The 21,711-nt window shown below is 35.4% G+C and overlaps 1 protein-coding gene across 2 annotated transcripts in view; it reads left to right on the top strand.

The window, feature by feature from the left end:
• Positions 1-4,143: 4,143 nt before the first annotated feature.
• RFX3 (regulatory factor X3) overlaps positions 4,144-21,711 on the top strand; it is a gene marked incomplete at its 3' end in the record, with an annotated part of 230,370 nt that continues 212,802 nt past the window's right edge. For both annotated transcript variants that reach the window (XM_082657254.1, XM_082657252.1), the window contains exon 1: positions 4,144-4,217. In XM_082657254.1, the coding sequence (XP_082513380.1) occupies positions 4,184-4,217 (34 nt within the window). In that variant the 5' untranslated portion in view covers positions 4,144-4,183. The remainder of the gene's footprint in view (positions 4,218-21,711) is intronic.

Raw genomic sequence — 21,711 nt, 5'->3', positions numbered from 1 at the left:
ACACAGTAATAGAAAAGCCAGAGAAGCATGGCAGTGTACTTGAAAATAAAAGTCTTGCTAAAGGGTGTTACCCTTTCTTGGCCTATTTTGACAGTTTTGGTCTTTTTCTGGTTTGCTAATGTCAGGCAGTGTTGAAGAGAGAGAATAGTAATGAATAATTTTTCCTTTCCAGAAGCTCATCTTACTGAACCTTTAAGTACACAGGTTTGGCCGATACTTGGGTAAACCTGAGGTAAACCCAGTCTCTCTGTGCTGAGTCTCTTCAGAGAAATCTCAGGAGATTGGGCTGCTTCCTATTTTCAGGTCTCTGATTCTTCTTCTCTGTTGAATTTCCTACTCCCAGTCTTTTGTGACTCTCTTTATCCCTGTCAGAGTTGAAATGGATTTGGCCTAGGTTAGCCAGCTAAGAAAAGATGGCATAGTCTTCCTTCCTCTCTTGAACTTGTTTCTGTTGTCCACAAAGACTTGGGAAGGCTTTTGGGACTGAGAGTAAAACTAAGACATGGACTCACCTCAGTTTCTGATCACTTACATATTACTTAACAGGAAAGATATGCTGCAGTGAAACATTACTCATGCAGTTTATCTTTTCCCTCTCATAGATCAGTTTCTTCCTATTTAACTATAAATACTGCATATTTTATTTTCCCATATAATTAAAGTTATGAAATTATAAAAATAAAAAAAATTGCAAAATGTTTTATAAGTTTCTGCCAGAGATGAGAACCAGTGATCTAAACGCTTATTAAGAATAATTTTTCAAAAACAATTTTGTTGTTGTTTATGCTTTGTTTTAAAAAAATACATGAAGATAGATTTAAAATATTACAAAGCTTGATTGGCTTCCAAATTGTTGGAGTGAGGGCCTCAGTGTACTCCCTCTCCAACACAACAAAAATGCAAAACAACTAAAATCAACCATTTCGGAGTTCTGGCAATTGATCAAAGCCAGAGAATGAACTGAAACTTGTCTATCCAAGAGAAGACTACTGAACCTTGAGATGACAGTGGCATCTAACTTGTGCCCACTCCCATTCTCCCTCCTTCCCCAGCTTGTGGTATAGTAGAAACTGGCAGCATTGCAGACAGTGGAGAGATCTGACCACTTTTGGAGATCCATGAAAAGCACCATCCCTAGATCACAGTTAATATTTTGTCCGAACTTGTATCTCCCTGGGAAAACTCAGTTCTCAGAGAGTGATTGGCTATTGATTTGACTTAGAGCTCAGCTCAGTTGGGGGGAAGAAAATGCCTACCCCCTGGGCTTTACTGAAACAATAGCAACTGTTGGCAACATCTCCACTGTTTAAGGCTGTGATTTCACGTGCGGCAAACAAGAGCCTGGCCAGGAATGTAGAAGGAAATCCTGGAGGATTAGCCAACCATAGGGAACTTTGAAAAGCTCCAACATATTTCTAGATATCTAAAAGATTGCAGATGTGCAAGGCTGTGCATATGCCCAGGAAAGACCTGGGAAAGGAGAGGATCCACCTCTGGCTGACCTTGAGGCTCTGTGCAAGAAGGAAGTGAAAGCTAGGGCTGTCTTACAAGCTAACTGAAGTTTGAAGGTGTGGCTTCTCACGAAGTTTCCTTTAGCTTTGGCAAAGGGTGGAAGATATACAGGCAAGATATTTAAGGAAATCTTCTGACCAATCACTGGTTGACCACTAAATTATACTGATCTAGGAAGCCAGGCTTAAAAACAAAAAGAAGAATACTCAGTGGCCACATAATACAGGGACTACAGAATTAGTTCATGGAAGTGCTAAACAAATAAGCAGCACCAAGAAAAAGAAGAGAACTAGCGAGAAAAAAATCTTAGTGGGGCAGTGTAGAAGATTCTGCCACCAGAATTGTTAAAATACATTATCTAGATAGCTTGATAACTATCTAGTTAAATAGATAGTTTCAGATATCTATTTAGATATCCAAATAGATATCTAAAACTATCCAAAATGTCTAGTTTTCAACACAAAAATTATGAGAAATAGAAAAGTATGCTACATACATGGGAAAAAAGTGAAAAACTAGCTAACAGAAAAGTGTCCCTGTGGGCCTAGATTTGGACTTAATAGACAAAGACTTTAAGTCAGCTATTGTAAATATGTTTAAAGAACTAAATGAAACCATGTCTAAAGAATTAAAGGAAAGTGTGAAATATCTTACCAAAGAGAATAGCAATAAGCATAGAAATTATTTTAAAAGAACCATATAGAAATTTTGGAGTTTAAAAGTATGATAGCTAGAGTGAAAATTTTACCAGAGGGGCTCAATAACTGATATGAGTTGGTAGAAGAAAATATTAGTCAACTTGAATGTAACTTAATAGAGATTATCCAGTGTGAGGAGTAGAAAGAAAATGAAAATGAACAGAGCTTCAAGAGACCTATGGGACACCTCAAGTGCACCAACACACACATAATGGGAAAATGGGAGTCCCAGAAGAAGAGCAAAAAAAAAAAACCCACAAAAAGCAGAAAGAATGTTAAAAGAAATGACAGAAAACCTCCCAAACTTACTGAAAAAATACTGATTTACGCATTAAAGAAACTTAGTGTACTCCAAGTAGAATAAACCCATCATAGTCAAACCATAGTCGAATTTAGACATCATAGTTAAATTTACGAAAATGAAAGACAAAGAAATCTTGAAAATATGAAGAGAAAAATAAGATCAATAGCTGACTTCTTATCAGAAACCACGGATGCTGGAAGACATTTTCAAAGTTGAAGGAAAAAAGCTGTCAACCAGGAATTCTGTATCTAGCTAAAATCTCCTTCAAAGATGAAGGAGAAATTAAGACACTTAGAAATAAACAAAAACTGAGAGAGTCTGTTACTAGCAAATGTGCCCTATAAGAAGTATTAAAGGGAGTCCTTCAAGTTGAAACAAAAAGACACTAGTCAGTAAACTTAAATCCACATGAGATAAAGAGCAATGGTAAAGGTAACTACATAGGTATTATGAAAGACATACATATAAAAATACATATAGATGCATTTTTCTTTGTAACTTATGTTTTAAAAGACAACTGCATAAAGCAATAATAATAAAACTGTTGATGGGTTTATAACACATAGAGATGTAGTTTGACAATAAAAAGGAAGGCAAGGGAACAGAGGCATATTAGAGGAAAGTTTTAAGTTATTATTGAAATTAGGTTAGTATATATCCAGACTAGAATGTTTTAAATTAAAATGCTAATTGTAATTTCCAGAGCAACCACTAAGAAAATAAGTCAAAAAATTATAGTGAAAGGAACAACAAGGGAATGAAAAAGATACACTAGAAAGTATCTGTTTAACACAAAAGAAGGCAGGAAATGAGAAAAAAAAGATATTACAGAGCTCAAATATACCCTTAAAGAGTAGAAGTTATAATGTGTAATTTCCATGTAAAATAATATGTTTTTGTAATCTTTAAGGAATGTTACCAGTAGAGAATATTGGTCAATGGATCCTCTTTGGGGCTTAATTTTTTGATACTATTGGATACTTATCGATAGATTTTAAAAATACGGTATTTTTACCATAGTGAAAAATGCACCAAAGTGAGATCAATGTGAAAAGATTCCATTAACCCTGGGTTCTTAAAATGTAGCTTTGTTTCCCGGGAAATGAAACAGTAATGTATGGAAATGAGAAATTCTCTTTACTTTGTTTCTGAAAGTTTGGGTATGGAAAATTTAGTTCTTCCCCTTCCTCTAAATATGGGAAAGAAACAATGAGAAAAATGCTTTGGAGAAGAGAGGAGATCATGGGAAAAAGGCATCTGGAGATAAATGCACGTAGGAAAGGGTTGTCAAAAAGAAAAATGTTCTGGACAGAATATTTTAGAAGTCTTGAGAGGTATTTCTGCCTGCATTTTCCATATATTGTTGATTCTGTTCTCCATGGGTACCCAGCCCAAATGCATATGTGATCTCATAACAAGGATTGTTCATTGTTCAAGCAGCCACGCTTATAATGTCTTACATATGCCTTCAGAAAATAAAACCCATGTTTAGCTTTATAGTGTGAAGAAAGTTTAATTATATCAAACAATACTTGTAATGTCCTTATTATAGGAAAAGTGATTAAATTGAATTTTCTTATTACTGATTTAAACTATCATTTAAAAATGCAATTCTCAATCTGTTTTCAGTCCCAGCACAGTTGAAGAATGTAGCACAGTTGCATCAGTAATGATGGCTCACTCAACTGGGAGCATCTCTCTGGGTGAGAATAAGTAATATTTTAAAAGTCCTCCAAGTAATTCTGTTATGGTGTACCTCCTTTCCATTATAAGTAACAAATTTAAATCATAGATTCCTAGAATTTGATAGAAATTAGTGTTATTAAGAGGTTATGATGATTAAAATTGAATCTAGTAAGATTATTTTGTTTCTTAAGCAAGTTACAGTGAACCTTTTTAGTACTTTTTCTATAAGCTTACCAAAGTTTTCAAGACATTTTTATTCCTATGTTTTTTTCTCTAACCAGATTAACCATTTTTAACTGTACAGTACAACACGTTAACTATTTGCCCATTGTTGTGCAACAGAACCCTAGAACTTTTTCAGCTTGCAAAACTGAAACTTTATACCTGTGAAGAATAATTCTCCTTTCTCCCCTCCCCTCAGCCTCTGGTAACCACCATTCCACTTTCTAGGACTTTTACTATTTTAAATGTCTTGTAAACGTAGAATCATGCAGTGTTTGTGTTTTTGTGACTGTCTTATTTCGCTTAGCATAATGTCGTGAAGGTTTATCCATGTTGTAGAATATGACAGGACTGCCTTGTTTTTTAAGGCTGAATAATGTTCCATTGTACAGGCATACCTCATTTTATTGTGCTTTGCTTTATTGTGCTTCTCAGATATTGCTTTTTTTTTTTTTTAACAAATTTGAAGGTTTGTGGCAACCCTGCATTAAACAAGTCTGTCGGTGCCATTTTTCCAACAGTATTTGCTCACTTCCTGTCTTTGCATCACATTTTCGTAATTCTCCCAATATTTCAAGCTTTTTCATTATTATTATATTTGTTATGGTGACTTGATTTTCCTATTGCAAAAGGTTATGACTTGCTGAAGGCTCAGACGATGGTTAGCATTTTTTAGCAATGAAGTTTTTTAATTTGAGGTTTATGCATTTTTTTAGACATAATACTGTTGCACAGTTAATAGACTGTGGTATACTGTAAATGTAACTTTTATATGCATTGGAAAACCAAAAATTCATGTGACTCACTTTGTTGCAGTATTCGATTTATTGAGGTGGTCTGGAACCAAACCCTCAATACCTCCCAGGTATACTATTTATCCATTTATTTATTTATTTAAAATTCATTTTATTGAAGTATAGTTTTTTTCAGTTCTCTTTTATTGAAGTATAGTTGATTTATAATGTGTTAATTTCTGCTGTACAGCAAAGCGATTCAGCTATACATATATATTCTTTTTCATATTCCTTTCTATTATGGTTTATTACAAGATATTGAATATAGTTCTCAGTAGGACCTTGTTGTTTATTCATTCTCTATATAATAGTTTGCGTCTGCTAATCCCAAACTCCCAATCCATGCTATCCATTTATTTATTGATGGGCATTTAAGTTGCTTCCACTTCTTGACTATTTTGAATAATGCTGTATTGAACATGGGTGTACAAATCTCTCTTCAAGATCCTGTTTTCAGTTCTTTTGGATGTGGGATTGCTGGATCATTTGGTAGTTCTATTTTTAATTTTTTGAGCAACCTCCATACTACTTTTCATAACAACTGCACCATTTTACATTTCCACCAGCAGTGGACAAAGGTTCCCATTTCCCTGCATCCTCACTGACACTTGTTATTTTATGTTTTCTGTTTTGTTTTATAATGGCCACCCTAACCGCTCCTAGGTTATGTTAGGTCTTTATTTACTCCTAAATCACTTTCTAAAGAACAGAATAGCTACTTTAGGAGATTTCCTATAATTATTACAAATCTTCACACTGCTCCCTGATCTCAAATACTAGAATACTACTTGGGGCTAGTGTTTTAAATATATTAGATTGAATGTGTAAAACTGGACATTTGAATTACTTCATACTTTACCAGATATGATCCTCTTTGCTTTTGGAATTCATATGATACTATGTTAGACATCACCACGTTATAAGGCAACGATAAAATGCTTTTGTCACTACCTGTAGTTTCTAAAATGGTAAGTGTGCTTTAATGGCATCATCATAGTGGTGATTGCTGTCACTGGGTGGCTTGTCTGCTCTTGTTTCCAAGCAGTCCATAAATGCCGTATCTTTGGATGCGTTTCTTCCGCGTATACCTAATGTGCTTCTTTGACGCTCTCTGAACATGGTTTTCTCCATTTCACTTACCCTGTTGTATCTGCGTGTGAATCTTTCTGTCATCCATTCTCCACAGATTTCTTGCCTAAGTGGGGTTGTGTTGCCAAAAACTTTGCTTCAGTGATGGTAGAGCAGCTCTCTTCCAGTGCCCTATATTTGATGAGCTAGCCATTTAATAGTAAGTACAGCTTATGGATGATGCTTACGATCATATTCAAAACAGAAGATACAATGCTCATGATCCATCTAGTCCTCACAGCTGAATAAATTGGGGCATTTTCTATTTTGTGGACATGTAGATTGATTGGGAGCTCAGCGTTGTTTCTAACTTGTCTTTGACTCTTCCAAAGATCATACTGCAATGTTATAAGTTTGGGGAAAAAAAAGCCACTTTGAATTTGGGGGCAGATCTGTATTCAAGTCTTGACTCTGCCGCTTGGTTGACTACCTTAAGATATGTTTCTTATCCTCTCCGACTCAGAAATCTCATATGTAAATTGCAGACAGTGATATGCAAACTTTTATTTTAAATGCTTCATTGATATAGTAAGCTTGTGTTCTTAGGAAGTTTTTTAACCAATTGTATCACGTTAGAATTTTCCTCTTAAAAATAGTGAAGGTGAAGGGATTTTTAGACTGGTAATACTTTTATAACCAGTATCTGACAGGAGATCTCTTCTGATGAGTTTGGTTCTCATAGTTTGTCCATTAATTGAAAAAAGTCAGTTAATACAGATCATAAAAGATGATGCATACATCCCACTAACATTTTAATTCAAAGCCTATAAATAGACTGTCTTTTGATTAGGGCCAAGGCCTTTCCTTATAGTATGGGTTTGCTGACTGGAACAATAAGTCTTTCTTAAATCTATATTTATAACAAATCATTTCCAGTTTACATTTTGTTTCTCTAGATTAAAACTATAGAGAGTTGAAAAGCAGTGGTTCTCAAAGTGTGGTTCCCAGACCAGCATCATCAGTATCACATAGGAGTTTCTTAGCATGCAAATTCTTTGGTCTTACCCCCAACCTACTGAATCACGCTAAGAAGGTGGAGATCTGCAATCTGTTTTCTCAAGGCCTCCTTGCTAAAGTTTGAGAGCCACTATTCTATATTTTATGATTTCCACCAGTTTTTGTATTTCTCTTACCCTTGCCTATGTCAACAGCACTGTTCTGTAGTGATTTGCCTTTATCAAGTCTTTCAAAGCTTTTGACTTAGTTTTTGATACATTAGCTTTTGTTTTTGCTTTCATTGTTTATCTAATATGTAATTAAATTTGTTAATTACAGTAACAATAAAACTCCCCTAATCAGCAAATACTACTGATTTGGGGAGAAGATATACTCAGCATTAGGGAGCAGAAGTGAGGGGCATACCAGAGAGTAGTCCACATGCCGTGAGTTTTCAGCACACCACAGGCATCTGTCCGTGTGGTTGCAGAGGAAGTGGAGAGTGTGGGTTCAATTAGCAAGTTGGGTAAATGAGGCTGGTCAAGAGAGCTTCTCATATTTATTTTTCTGTGTAAGCTTACAAATTTCTCTGATCCTTCCCTTTATAGCCCTTAATTCAGTACTTCTATGTTAGACTTCTGTCTGTTGATCTGTAAGTAGTCTTCTTGCTTAGAACCTGGAGTTTGAAATGTGTTTTTGATAACTCATAAATCTCTTAGGTTGATGTGGAGGAAGCAGAGAACCCACCCAGCAGCTCACATGGAAGATGTGTACCTATTTTCATTGACACCGAGCAGGAAACTGCAAAACAGCTAATACTTGAAGTAGAAAACAGATAGAAATGTTGTTTCCTAGCCTGAGACAGTAACTTTTGCTCCAGTTTTTAGTGCTTACTTTGGTTTGGGAGAAAGCAGTCATGTGTGGGGATAGTTCAATTCAATACATCACGATGGCCATTCCTGCCGAAGTGCAGGTGAAATATTTGCCCACCATTGAGATACAAAAGGGGTTATGTAAGTCAGTCTGGAATCTGGCCTGCTGAACTGAAAACAGTGCTGTTTGGCAACATTCTGGATGGCGTTTTGATTGAGCTGCTTTTCTAACTGTACGTTTTAATTATTTTTATATTTTTAGCCACATTGCTGATTTCACAAAGAGAAAGGGGGTAAATAGCCTGTCTGTATCACCTCTGGATCGTATTGTTGCTGCAACAGTTGGGTCATAGTACTTCTATGAAACACGATTAGAAAACTACCTAATACAAAGAAAATAACTGTCGTATAGCAATATCAGGATACTGTGACAGTGGTCCAGTAAAGCAGCAGTACTAGTCCCACTGAAGTTCAGATGCAGATTTGATATTTGCTTAGTATTCATTCTTGAGTGACACAGTGACCCAGTCATTCCACTAACAAAACAATAGCTGCTATAAATCTGATTAAAAAAAGAAGTGACTGTTGCTTAAGATAGACTGAAGTTTTGTTAAAGATAGGCTCTAAATCCATATATTTTATGTGCGTAGCATAAATTGTGAGTCTCTATTTAAATTCCACTTTGTTGTCTGGAGAAGGGTTTAATAAAAGCAATGAAACTTTAGTTTCATGCCAAACTAAAGTAAAAGGAGAACAAAAATTAACAGATAATAATTATCGAATAAGTTTTGAATGGTAACTGTAGACTAATGACGTATAACTGTTACATAATTTTATTGTTACAAATATTCCTCTAGAATGTTATTATCTAAGTTTTATAGATGGGTAAAATAGATTAAGAAAACTGGTGCCTTGCCCAAGGCCATGAGCTAGGATTTGAACTGTGGCAGAGCCCAAGCTTTTAAATACTACTTTACACCTTAATATCCGGTGCTTTAATATTCCTGGCCTGCTTTCAAAAACTTCTCTCTTCCTGTCAATTCCAGAGATAACATTCAATAACTTGACAACAGTGACCTTTCTAAACAAATATAGAGTGTTACAGAACCAGGTGGCCCAAGATTATATTTTATTTTTCTGGCTCAAAATAAATTCCCTGCTCTTGGAATGATAAAGTCCAAAAAAGACCCTTCTGTGTCCCAGGACTTCATCAGGCCACATGGCCAGCTAGTGCCCTTTTTCATGAGCCAGTCATGAATACAGAGCCTATGTCTTTATACTGTAATTTAGATTAGGGCCTAATGAAAGGGCAAGAAGCTGCTTTACTAAATGAGATCATTCTGGCTTTCAGAAATGGCAGTGCATTTGGTTAGAAAGATTCTGAGGAATTAATGACAGAAAGGCAGTACTACTGTCTGGCCTATTAAGTGGATGTAAGCAAGGAGAAGGCTGATTCATAATTTAAACTCTCAAATTAGGCATCTTTTTTTCCATTGGGATTCAAGTAGGATTTTTTTCTAGTATTAGAAACCTTGTTCTTGATCAGTCAAAATCTGGGTGGAAATCTTTTTGACAGTCATAGACAAATATCTTTGGAAAATAAATTCTGTATTGGAAACATAAGTTATGTCATATGGAAGCATAAACATGATGCTTTTATGAGCTCACTTACATTTAGCAGATTTCAGATTTAGAGAGACCAAGTTACACAGGGTAAGCATAGAAATGTTTCAAAGATATATTAAAGCCAACTTGTAATTGACAGTAAAAATTACAGTGACAGACACTGGACGTGGAGTCAGGAGGCCTGTGTTTGAGACTTTGCCATTACTCTGAAGGATCCTAAAGCAAGTGGTTTAAATTCTCTGTGAGTCTCAGTTTTCTCATTTGTAAAATGAGGCCAGAATAATATTACCTGCCTGCCTTGTTTCATTACAGGGTTGTTCTGAGGACCAAGTGAGGGGGCATGTAACAAAGTTATGGCGATGTATAAAGTTACGGTGGCATCTAGTACATAATGGGAAGTGTCCTCAGTTGTGAGTAGGGCAGGCCTGCATTTGGAATTGCTCTATTAGTAGTTTGGTAATTTGTGCCAAGTCACCACAATCTTTTTTTTTTTTTTTTTTTTGGGTACGCAGGCCTCTCACTGTTGTGGCCTCTCCCGTTGCGGAGCACAGGCTCCGGACGCGCAGGCTTAGCGGCCATGGCTCACGGGCCTAGCCGCTCCACGGCATGTGGGATCTTTCTGGACCGGGGCACGAACCCATGTCCCCTGCATCGGCAGGCGGACTCTCAACCACTGTGCCACCAGGAAAGCCCCGTCACCACAATCTTGAACCTTATTTCTCTCACCTGTGTACAATAATATTCCGTCTCACAGAGTTGTGAGAGTTACATTAGTTGTAGATGCTATTTTTATGTTTTTATAAAATAGTGATCAACTGGGAATTATTATCTTGAACAGATTTCAGAAAGTTAGAAAAGAAATAGCCACAGGCTTCTTATCTGTTCCCAAATATCTTAGCAATATAAATAATACAAAGAATATTAGAATGATTGCCTCCTAATTATATTTTTGTCATTTCTGCTGTGTATGTGCATTTGGATAACACTGTCACCAGCATCATCAATTGTAAAGGATGGCAACCATCACTCAATCTTGATAGATACAGATTTCTAAAAATGTAAAGCCAGAGAAGAATTCTGCTTGGAGGTAGTATTGTGTTACGAAAAGAACCTGGGCTTTGTTGTCCAAAGTTAGGATGGAATCTTGATCCTGTCAATTACTAGTTTGGGGACAGTGGAAAATTTACTTAATGTTTGGCGTAGCGTAGCTCCTTAACTATATTATTTCTTTACTTATCGCACAGGCCATGTCTGTGTCTATACCTTAGCCATTTCCACATGTGATTCTTGGATCTGAGATGAGTTTGCTTTTTATGCTGTTATCAGTTCTTGACCTTTTTCTTCCTTGTCTCCTACAAATACAATAGTGATTCCTTCAGATGGAAGGGAGGAATTGTAGCAAATCAGAATCTTGGAACTGTGGGTTAGGTGTAGTTAGAAAAGACTTCTCCTTAAGGCTGGTTTAGGAACTTAAACATGAAGCTATTATTTTTAAAACTATAATTCTGTTAGGCCATTTGTCAAATTTTTTCTTACGTGATTGAGTTTCAATTTATCTTTGTTGGTTTTGCTTATATTAGGGGTACATGTGTTTAAAAAATGCATTAGACAGCTAAATGGGCAGTGTTTTAATATGGAATTTTAAAATACTATTAAGTGTATTCTTGTGAGAAGAGCTCTTCAAAAGAAATAACAAGAAAATAATGTTTTATCACTGAAACCTCAGTAAGAGCAAATGTAGAGAATGTTTATGTTCATAATTAAGAATAATGACCTTTGAAAACTTTTAAGAACACACTGTTAAGAGATTCCATAGTTTATATATTGATGATAATAAGCTTGGATTTTTTTTCACTTATTAAGAGTGTTCTTTTCATTCTTATTTGATATCCAGGAAATATACAAGTTGATCCTTAAATTTAGAAAAAGAAAATTCAAAACCAGTTAGCTGTTCAGTTCTAGATTCTAATGGACTAGATTGAAAAATGGAAGATTGGTAGATAAAGACAACATTATACAACATAGAAGCTGGTGATTCAGTGTGAATTTTCTGTCATTTATCAGCATTTTAACTTTGGAACGTGTTTTTCTTTCTTTCCTTTTGTTAATTAAATAAATGGCTAAAATGTCTCCTTTGATCATCTTAATGAAATTTCATTGCAACCACTAGTCTGGGGTTTCAGTTGAATTTTTTTAATATGAATTTACATAGAGAGGCTTTATATCTGTCTAAATTTTGGCTACGCTAATTAGAGGATGGATATTACAAAAAATTGGCAGTCAGTTTTTTTAAGTATTAAAATGAATTGGTTAAGAAAAGGGATACAAATGTTTAGTGTTACATTTTTCAGCTTGTTTTTACATTGTCCTTCAGAATGTTTAATATTTTGTAATGAGATTTCTTCTTGCAAAAAGAAAACAATTGGGCAAAAATATGAGAAATGTTTTCAGTTTTTCAAGGCTAATGTTGACTTAAATAGGTCTAGGTCTTCATGGTTGACAGCTGCAGATAATTAGCTTTTCTTTCTTAACAAAGAAAGCAAATGGAGCTGCGAGACATTCATTGCCTTTTCTGTCATCATCATAATAATGTATGTATTTAACTTCTGCAGTTCCTTAAATTGATTTAGTGCTAAGCTGCCTACATTACATACAATAGGAGTGACAAGTGAAAGCTGCAGCACATATTTGCGTGGCAAAAGGGAGCAGTGATTGACAGCAAAGTTCCTCTCTACAAGAATTAGCAGTGTTTTGGAGCTCAGAAAGGACCAGATACACAAATTCTTAAAACTGTAGAGCAGATTCACGAAGTGAATTTTAAGAAGTGATTGCCACTTGGTGCATTTGAGTGTCTGTGTGCTTGGCTGTGGGTGAGGGGCACAGACGGACAGAATCTCACCTGACTGCCAAATGTGAGGAAGTTCTTTTTAAGCATATTAGTATTTGTAATTTAAGATTGATACTTCCAAATTATAGATCAAATTGTGACTCTGTATTCAGTAACTGAAAATTTCCTTCAACTCTAACTGATTCACCTTATTTGAAGAAGTCAAATAATACATCTATTCAAATGAGGATTTTAAGACTGTAAATCAAGCTGTTCTTCAGTGAAAATATCCATTTTCACATGTTTCTAAAACTTGAGGGATCATTTTTGGAAAGGTAATTGTGTAACGCTTTGTGGTTTCTTTTGACCAGAGAGTGGCTAAGTGTGATCATCTTTCAAAAGTACTCAAAATATCCTGCAGTTCCTTTGTTTGTTCGACAGCAGCCCAGAAGCTGCGGTTGAAAAGACAGTTGGTGATTGCTGTTGAATAATGGTCTGTGAGGAGCCCAGAATGCTGGGCTTCATACAATACCATGGAAATGCTTTTTGTTTTGGTGACAACACCTTGTATGCCTGTGAGGTGGAGGGGAGCCCTACATGTCTTTGTACATTGGCAGCCTCTACTGGCCATTGCAAAGTGTAGCATTGACCTCTGTTCTTTCCACTTCGGGTTGCATATGGTTTTATTTGGGCTCAGCTCTCACTTTTTTGTTAATCTTTTTTAAAAACTAGTTTATCTATTGGATCTCGAGTTATAGTTATTTTAAGAGCTACTAGTCCAAAATTGTTGTCTGTAAACTAATATAAAGAATGGAAATTTTTAGAATTTTGGGAGAAGTTATGAATATAGCCCTGCCCTGCGAAATAACTTCCATTTAAGAAGTAAGATAGATTTTAAAATACTTTCTCAGTTGCACGCCTTTGATTAGGGATTTACTTGTTACTGGCAAATAACTCTGATCCCCTGAAAGAAAGCCTTGACTCAATGATAGATTTAATTAAACACATGTTCATTTCTTCTTTAGTTTTAGGTGTACCAACTATTTTAGAGGTTTACAGAAAGTGGGTGTAAACTCTTACTGGGCTTTATGATTGTAGGTACCTCTGGGGATTGGTGGAGGGTCTAGACTGTTAAGTGTAGACAATTACAAATGTCTGTAAATAAAGTATCCAATTGCAGTAAACCCTGGGTTATTCTGATTTTAGCAGTAAAGACTTATATGTTGTTTGACCCAATAGCTTTGTGTTTGGGGAATAATTTGACCACACTAGGTGATTTCCTCAACAAAACAGATCTGTTTATTGATATTTCAGTTTTATGAGTGGCTCTACTGGTCTCCTAATTAATTTTTTTGAAAGACATTCTTTATATGCTCTTTTTAAAAATTTTTTATAAATTTATTTTATTTATTTTTGGCTTTCTTGGGTCTTCGTTGTTGCACACAGGCATTTGCTAATTGCGGCGAGCAGGGCCTACTCTTCGTTGCGGTGTGCGGGCTTCTCATTGTGGTGGCTTCTCTTGTTGCGCAGCACGGGCTCTAGGCATGTGGGCTTCAGTAGTTGCAGCACACGGGCTCAATAGTTGTGGCTCGCGGGCTCTAGAGCACAGGCTCAGTAGTAGTGGTGCACGGGCTTAGTTGTTCCGCGGCATGTGGGATCTTCCTGGACCAGGGCTCGAACCCGTGTCCCCTGCATTGGCAGGCGGATTCTCAACCACTGCGCCGCCAAGGAAGCCCTCTCCTAGTTATTTTTGAGTCTCTTGGCATTTTCAAATAAGACACCTCGTTGAACCTTTTTATATAGTCTCATAGATACTGACTTTCATTCCTATTGCTCCCACTTATTCCTGGATTATTATAGTAGAGTACTAGTTGATCTCCTTGCTTCCATGTTCTTTGCCTTCTAATTCAACTGATACAACATGGGCATATGTATTTGATTAAAGTACTGCTTTTATCACATCATGCTTTAAAAAAAATGATTTAGTGTTTTCCTTAGAAAAAGAGCTTAATAGTATAGAGAACAGAGCAAGAAAGGAGCACTGGGCTAGGAGTAGGAAGATCTAGGGTTTTTTTTTTTTTTTTTCCTCCTCGTCTCTTGCTGTACTACTTAAGCATAAAAATATACCTTCCTAAGCCTCTGTTTCCCCATTCTATAAAATCATTTGTTGTGAAGATTGGTTGAGATAATGTATGTGAAATTGCCATGAGCTCTGTACAACTCTATTACTTTCATTGCTACAGAGTAAAAAGACCAAATTCCTAAGACTGGAATTTCTTTCCAAACAGCTCCATTTCTGTACTGTGCCTGACATATAACAGGTACTCAATAAATGTTACTTGGGTAAATGAATCCTATCTTTCCAACCTTATCTTGTACTTCTCTCTAATCTTCCAATTCGGGTAGGTAGTCTCTACTTTCTCCATCGAAAATATTGTTCACATAGTCACATCTGTGTCAGCCTCATGTTCACTCATCTTTTTCAAACCCATTTTTCAGGAATGATCAAGTCCCTCATACCTCATTCTAGTCCATGTTTGCTTTCTTTTCTACCCTAGCAGTCTTCCTGTCTTTATCACTCATCACTCTATTTTGGCATATATATTATCTTGTATTATTACTAAAAGTGTCCTGTGTGTATGCCTTCTCTTCCCAGGTGTACTATAAGCTGCTGCAATACAGGAATGTTAGCTTTGATTTTGTAGTTACTCTTTCAGGATATTTTAATGTGACTTTTAATATATTCAGATTGATATATTGATAAGTATTGGTTTATATTGTATTTGCCAGGAGATAAAGCTTAGGACTGGCAGGATTGGCAGGTTGTTAGAAGTGAGACACTAAGATGCTGGCAGACCACTGATACTCTGATTTATAGAGTAAAGACTTCAGATTGTGAGGGCTTTGGGAAGGTTCCCCTATGGGGCACATAATGACCTACATGTTATTAGTTAGAGTCTTCTATTTTAATAAAGTGTCCTTTAAAATATAGATGTCTTGGGGCTTTCCTGGTGGTGCAGTGGTTGAGAATCCACCTGCCAATGCAGGGGACACGGGTTTGATCCCTGGTCGGGGAAGATCCCACATGCCGCGGAGCAACTAAGCCTGTGCACCACAACTACTGAGCCTGTGCTCTAGAGCCTATGAGCCACAACTACTGAGCCTGAGTGCCGCAACTACTGAAGCCCGCGCACCTAGAGCCCATACTCTGCAACAAAAGAAGCCACCAGAACTACAGAAAGCCGCATACAGCAACGAAGACCCAATGCAGCCAAAAATAAATAAATAAATTTATTTAAAAAAATATATAGATGTCTTAATTAGTAAGCAGGTCCTTGTGTACTTATATAGTTACTTTGCAGATATAAATGAAGTGAAAAAAGGCATAGAAATCATAGGGATGATAGAGTGACTGACTTTTCCACTGATAACCTTTTGGGTTTTTTATTAGCATTTGCATTTTTACTTATTCAAATCAAACAAATTGCATTTATTTCTTGGATAGGTAAGTTACCAGACATTCTCACCAATGTATGTCTTCAGCATATATTTGATTGCTTTTATTTTAATTGGTTTTATTGAGGCATAATTTACATACAATATAATTTACCAATTTTTAGTGTACAATTTGATGAGTTTTGACAAATGTATATGGTGATGTACCACTATCACATCAATATGTAGAACATTTACATCATCTCAGAAAGCTTGTTCATGACCTTTTATAGTCAATCCTTTACCTTGTCCTCAGGCTCCTGGCAACCATACCTCTGCTCAATGTCATTATTGTCTTGTCTTTTCTAGAATGGAATCATACAGTATGTAGTTTTTGTACCTGTTTTTTTTTTTTTAGACTGTACTTGTATCATGTAGTTTGTTCCTTTTTTTTTTTGCGGTACGCGGGCCTCTCATTGTTGTGGCCTCTCCCGTTGCGGAGCACAGGCTCCGGACGCGCAGGCTCAGCGGCCATGGCTCACGGGCCTAGCCGCTCCGCGGCATGTGGGATCTTCCCGGACCGGGCGCGAACCCGTGTCCCCTGCATCGGCAGGCGGACTCTCAACCACTGCGCCACCAGGGAAGCCCTAGTTTGTTTCTTTTTATTGCTGAGATGTAGTTCATTGTATGGCTATGCCACAATTTGTTTATTCTCTATACTAGTTGATGGGTATTTGGAGTGTTTCTAGTTTTTGGCTATCATGAATAAAGCTATTATGTACGTTTGGTATAAGTGTTTGTATAAGCATATGTTTTTGTTTTACTTGGGTAAATGAGTAGGAGAAAGATTGCTGAGTCATATGATAAGGAAATACTTTAACGTTGTAAGTAACTGCCAAACTATTTTCTAAATGTACCATTTTGCACCTCAACTGGTAATGCATGAGTTCCAGTTGCTCTGGATCCTTGCTAACACATAATATTGATGGTGTTTTTAATTTTAGCTCTAGTTCCAGTGAGTATGTAGTAGTAATTTATTGTAATTTTAATTTGTATTGCACTAGAATGACTAATGATGTTGAGCATCTTTGCATATGCTTATTGGTCATTTGCATATCCTCTTTTGTAAAGTGTCCAGACCGTTTACCTACTTCTAAAAAATCATGTTTTTTGTCTCCTTATTGAGTTCTTTTTAGATATTTACATATTTTGGATACAAACCCTTTATCAAAAATATGTTTCGCAAATTTTCCCCCTCACATTGATGTGCTTGCATATTCATTTTCTTAAGGGTGTCTTTTCAAAGAACAAAGGTCTTATTTTGATGAAGTTAATTTATCATTTTTTTCCTTCGGGCTTTTTGTGGAGTATTAAAATTTTTGTCTAACCTAATGTCATTTAATTTGTCTGTTTTCTTCTAGGAGTTTATAATCTTCTCTTTAGGTTGTCAATACATTTTGAGTTAATTTTTAAATATGGTGTAAAGTAAGTTTCATATCTTACCATATGAGTAATCCAATTTTTTCAGCACCATTTGTTGAAAAGACTATAATTTTTTCATTGAATTACCTTGGCATCTTTATTGAAAATCAGTTGATGATATTTGTGTGGGTGTATTTGAATTCCAATTTTTAAATTATCTTTATGTCAGTACCTTATGTTCTTGTTTACTGTAGCTTCATAGTCTTAAAGTTGGGTAGTATATGATTCCTCTCATTTTGTCTTGTGTTTCAAAATTGTTCTGGTTATTTTAGGTCCTTTGAATTTGCATATAAATTTTAGAATTAGCTTGTCAAATTCCACCAAAAAATTCCTGGGATTTTGATTGGAATTGTAGTAACTCTGTAGATTGATTTCAGGAAAATTAATATCTTAACCATATTGGGTATTATGATCCATGGACATGACATATCTCTATTTAGGTCTTCTTTAATTTCTCTTACCAGTGATTTTTAGTTTTCAATGTATAATTCTTGCATATCTTTTTTTCTTAAGTTTGTCTCTAGGTGTATCATATATTTGATACTTTTATACTAGCATTGCTAGTACTGAAGTATAATATGGCTGGTATTGAAATATATTTGACTTTTTATGTATTGACCATATTGCCTTATAATGTTACTAAATGTACTTGTTATTCCTAATCGCCTTTTAAAAAAAATCTTTAGGATTTTCTGCATAAGCAATCATGTTGTTGGCAAATACAGTTTTACTCCTACCTTTCCAATTTGTCTGCCTTTTATTAACACATTATTGACTGGGGGATTTTTGCAGAAACTAATGCCTGTGGCCAGAGATTTGTTATGTAAGTGAATATTGAAATGTCTCCGGTCAATAATGTTCAGGTAACAAAAGACGTATTGAGATGTCTCTGGTCAATAAGTTGTTAATCTTTCTTGGCTTATTACATTGATTAGAACCTACAATGTTGAATGGAAATGGCAAGGGAAAATATCCTCGTCCTCTTCCTGATCTTAGAAAGAGAATGTTTTGTCTTTGACCATTAAATATGCTGTTAGCTATAGGTTCTTTTTAGATGCCCTTTATCGCCTTGAGGAAGTTCCCTTCTATTCCCAGTTTGCAGAGAGATTTTACATATGAGTGAAGGTTAAATTGAGGTGATTTTATGCTTTTTTTCTTTTAGCCTCTTAATCTGGTAAACTACACTGATTGATACTGTAATATGAGGCAACATTTGAATTCTGGGATAAGTCCCATTTTATCATGATTTATTACACTTTTTATATGTTACTGGTTTGATTTGTTAGGATTTTGTTACATTCTTCTGTTTTCTTGAACTTTGGTAGTGGTTAAATTTTCTTGTAATATTTTGGTCATCTTTTTAAAAAACTGGAGTAATGCTGGCCTCATAAAATAAGTTGGTGAAGTTCCCCCCTTTTATTTTTGGAAATAGTAATAAACACCAATTGATTTATGAATTGGGTGATACAAAAGGTCACTTATGTTACTCTAACAACCTATTTCTTGTCACTGAAATAAGAAATATTTTAATATATGCTATAGGGCATGTTCTTCCTTTCAGATATTCTCCAAATGGTTATTTGTACCTAAAACCAAAATAAAACACAAAATAAAATAGCTTATGCGGGTATGTTAATGCAGGTATTTGTAAAGTTTGATATGCAAAATAAAAATGTAATAAATTTGGATGTGAATTTAATTTCAATAACCATATGATAGTATATTTCATAGAGATGTTAATACTTGCATTTTTTGTTGTTGTTTCATTGAAAACATTTTGTAAAGTCTTTTGTACATTCTCATTAAGTCACACTTTATATATACTTCAACTTCTTAAGACTTGTCAGTGATAATTGTTGCATTGCAGTGAATTTGTGAAAAAACTTTGATCTGGCATTATATTGTTCTAACTGTACTTCTTCCTAGCAAGAACCTATTCCTTGAAAGGGCAGTAGTTCTATTTTGTCTTTTAGATGAGAAGACTGGTAGATGTATTCCAATTGCTTAGTCATCGATTTGACTTGACCTTGTTGGATGGATGGCTTTTTACATGTTGGTGTTAAAATCATTCTACCTTCATCTAAAGCACATTCTATGAACTTTAGAATGAGGATGACAAATGCAGTTTTACTGACTAACACAGTATCTTTTAAAATTGTTTTGGAGGATTGGGAAGTTGGATTAAATGAATAAAAATGATGAACCATATTGTTTAATAAAGAAACAGGGCTTCCCTGGTGGCGCAGTGGTTGAGAGTCCGCCCGCCGATGCAGGGGACGCGGGTTCGTGCCCCGGTCCGGGAGGATCCCATATGCCGCGGAGAGGCTGGGCCCGTGAGCCATGGCCGCTGAGCCTGAGCGTCCGGAGCCTGTGCTCTGCAACGGGAGAGGCCACAACAGTGAGAGGCCCACGTACCGCAAAAAAAAAAAAAAAATAAAAAAAAAAAAATAAAGAAACACAAAACTCAATTTATGTTTTCATGTGGTGAAAACAGTTTGTTGCTCTCTTATGTACTTTCAAGAGTATTAAAAATTTAACATTGCTACAAGGTTTAAAAACATTTGCTACTTATATTTGCTATCTAGCTTAGACTGTAAATCCCCTGAGGAGAAACCCTATGCTCTGTAAATCATCTAGCATATTCTTGCCTTTATAAATATCATATGACGTTTATTAGAATGATGAGATTTCAAAACTACCTGAAAAGTTTAAATTATATGAACAGAATTTCCTAAGGTGCTTAAATAGATCCTTTTCCATTTTTTCTCTTACAACCATCATGAACTTGAAATTTTTCTCCTGTGTAAATTTGCTAAATGCTTACTTTGCAGTAAATACCACCTAAGAATCAATAGCTATAACTAAATTATTAAGCATATTGTTGATACTTCGCATGATTATATTTTATGAAGTATTCACCCCGTGAGTTGCATTTATACTTATTTACTGTATAGAATGAGATAAAAAGCCACGTTACAAATTACTCTGTTAAAGGCAGCTGTGGTATTACTACTATACCATATATTTTAAGTATTAGTGAAAGAAAGAAAATAAGAAAGAAATAGTAAATCTCAAGGATGTTATAACTCACTGGGAAAAGTTGTATTTTGTAGATTATAATAACCTGTCATTTTACAAGAAAAATATTTTTCTGTGGGAACATTAAATATGTCAAAGTAAGAATATAAAGAAGCATTGATAGGCGTGTGTAGTTCTCTGTTGTACATACAGTAAAATATGTTGCTATTAGGAAATTGATTGGTTAAGTGGTCATCTAAGTATCATTCTTTCTCACTGTAGAAACAGAGGTATGTGTACTTGGAATGGCAAGAAAATAGCAGTGTTTTGGAGCTTTTTTGATAGTGGACATGTGTAGCTTAAAACTAACTACTATCATGTCTTAATGTAATTAGTGATATTGCTTTAAGGGCTTTTTTAGCCCCTAATATTCCTCTCAAGCCTGGAAGGGTGAGAGGTAGTGTACTAGCTCTGAGATTCTGTGAAATCTCACCTCAGTTTAGGTGTACAAATAATGAGATGACTAAGTGATATGAATAAACAAGTTTATAAATTTCAAGTTTAATGTTAAGAAAAGTAAAACTGAACATTAAATGTTACATTGTTGTTTTTTAAATGTTGATTTATCTTATGAGTGTGTAAGATAGAGGAAAGCTTGGCAAGTATCAGGACAATAATAGTTTTATTGAACAAGGACTTTTTCCTAACCGTAATGTTAAAATTATTATGTGACATTGTTAATATTAGGTTATTTCATTTCATGCATGGGTAGATTGAGGTGCAAGAGTTTATTTAGCATAAATTGTTGAGGTACTCACTTAATGTGTCTCATTATAAAAAAAATTGACATTTTCGTATAATAGAATTTAATTTTAGGGTCCAGAGAGATTTAGTATCTTTTCTAAGTACCTGATATGTAACTGTTAGATTTTCTCAGTCCTTGCCTTCCACTGTTCAGTTTTTCACAGACCCTTTGACAAAGCTAATGACTATGCATCCATATCTAAAGTTGGGTTTAGTAAGCCAGGAAACTGAGAGAAGGCAAAAGGAAGATCCTAGACCAAGGTCCTTTGATATATATAACCATCTTTTGAAATTGAGAACTTGCTATAATAGTTTTCCCTCATCATGTCACTACCTAGTTATTTGAAATTGTTTTTCTTGTTTATAA

The sequence above is a fragment of the Grampus griseus genome (genome assembly GCF_964374135.1).
Source record: "Grampus griseus genome assembly, chromosome: 6".
In the NCBI taxonomy this organism is placed as follows: Eukaryota; Metazoa; Chordata; class Mammalia; order Artiodactyla; family Delphinidae; genus Grampus; species Grampus griseus.
The sequence above is the reverse complement of the archived record's forward strand: the minus strand, read 5'-3'. Positions and strand labels throughout refer to the sequence as shown.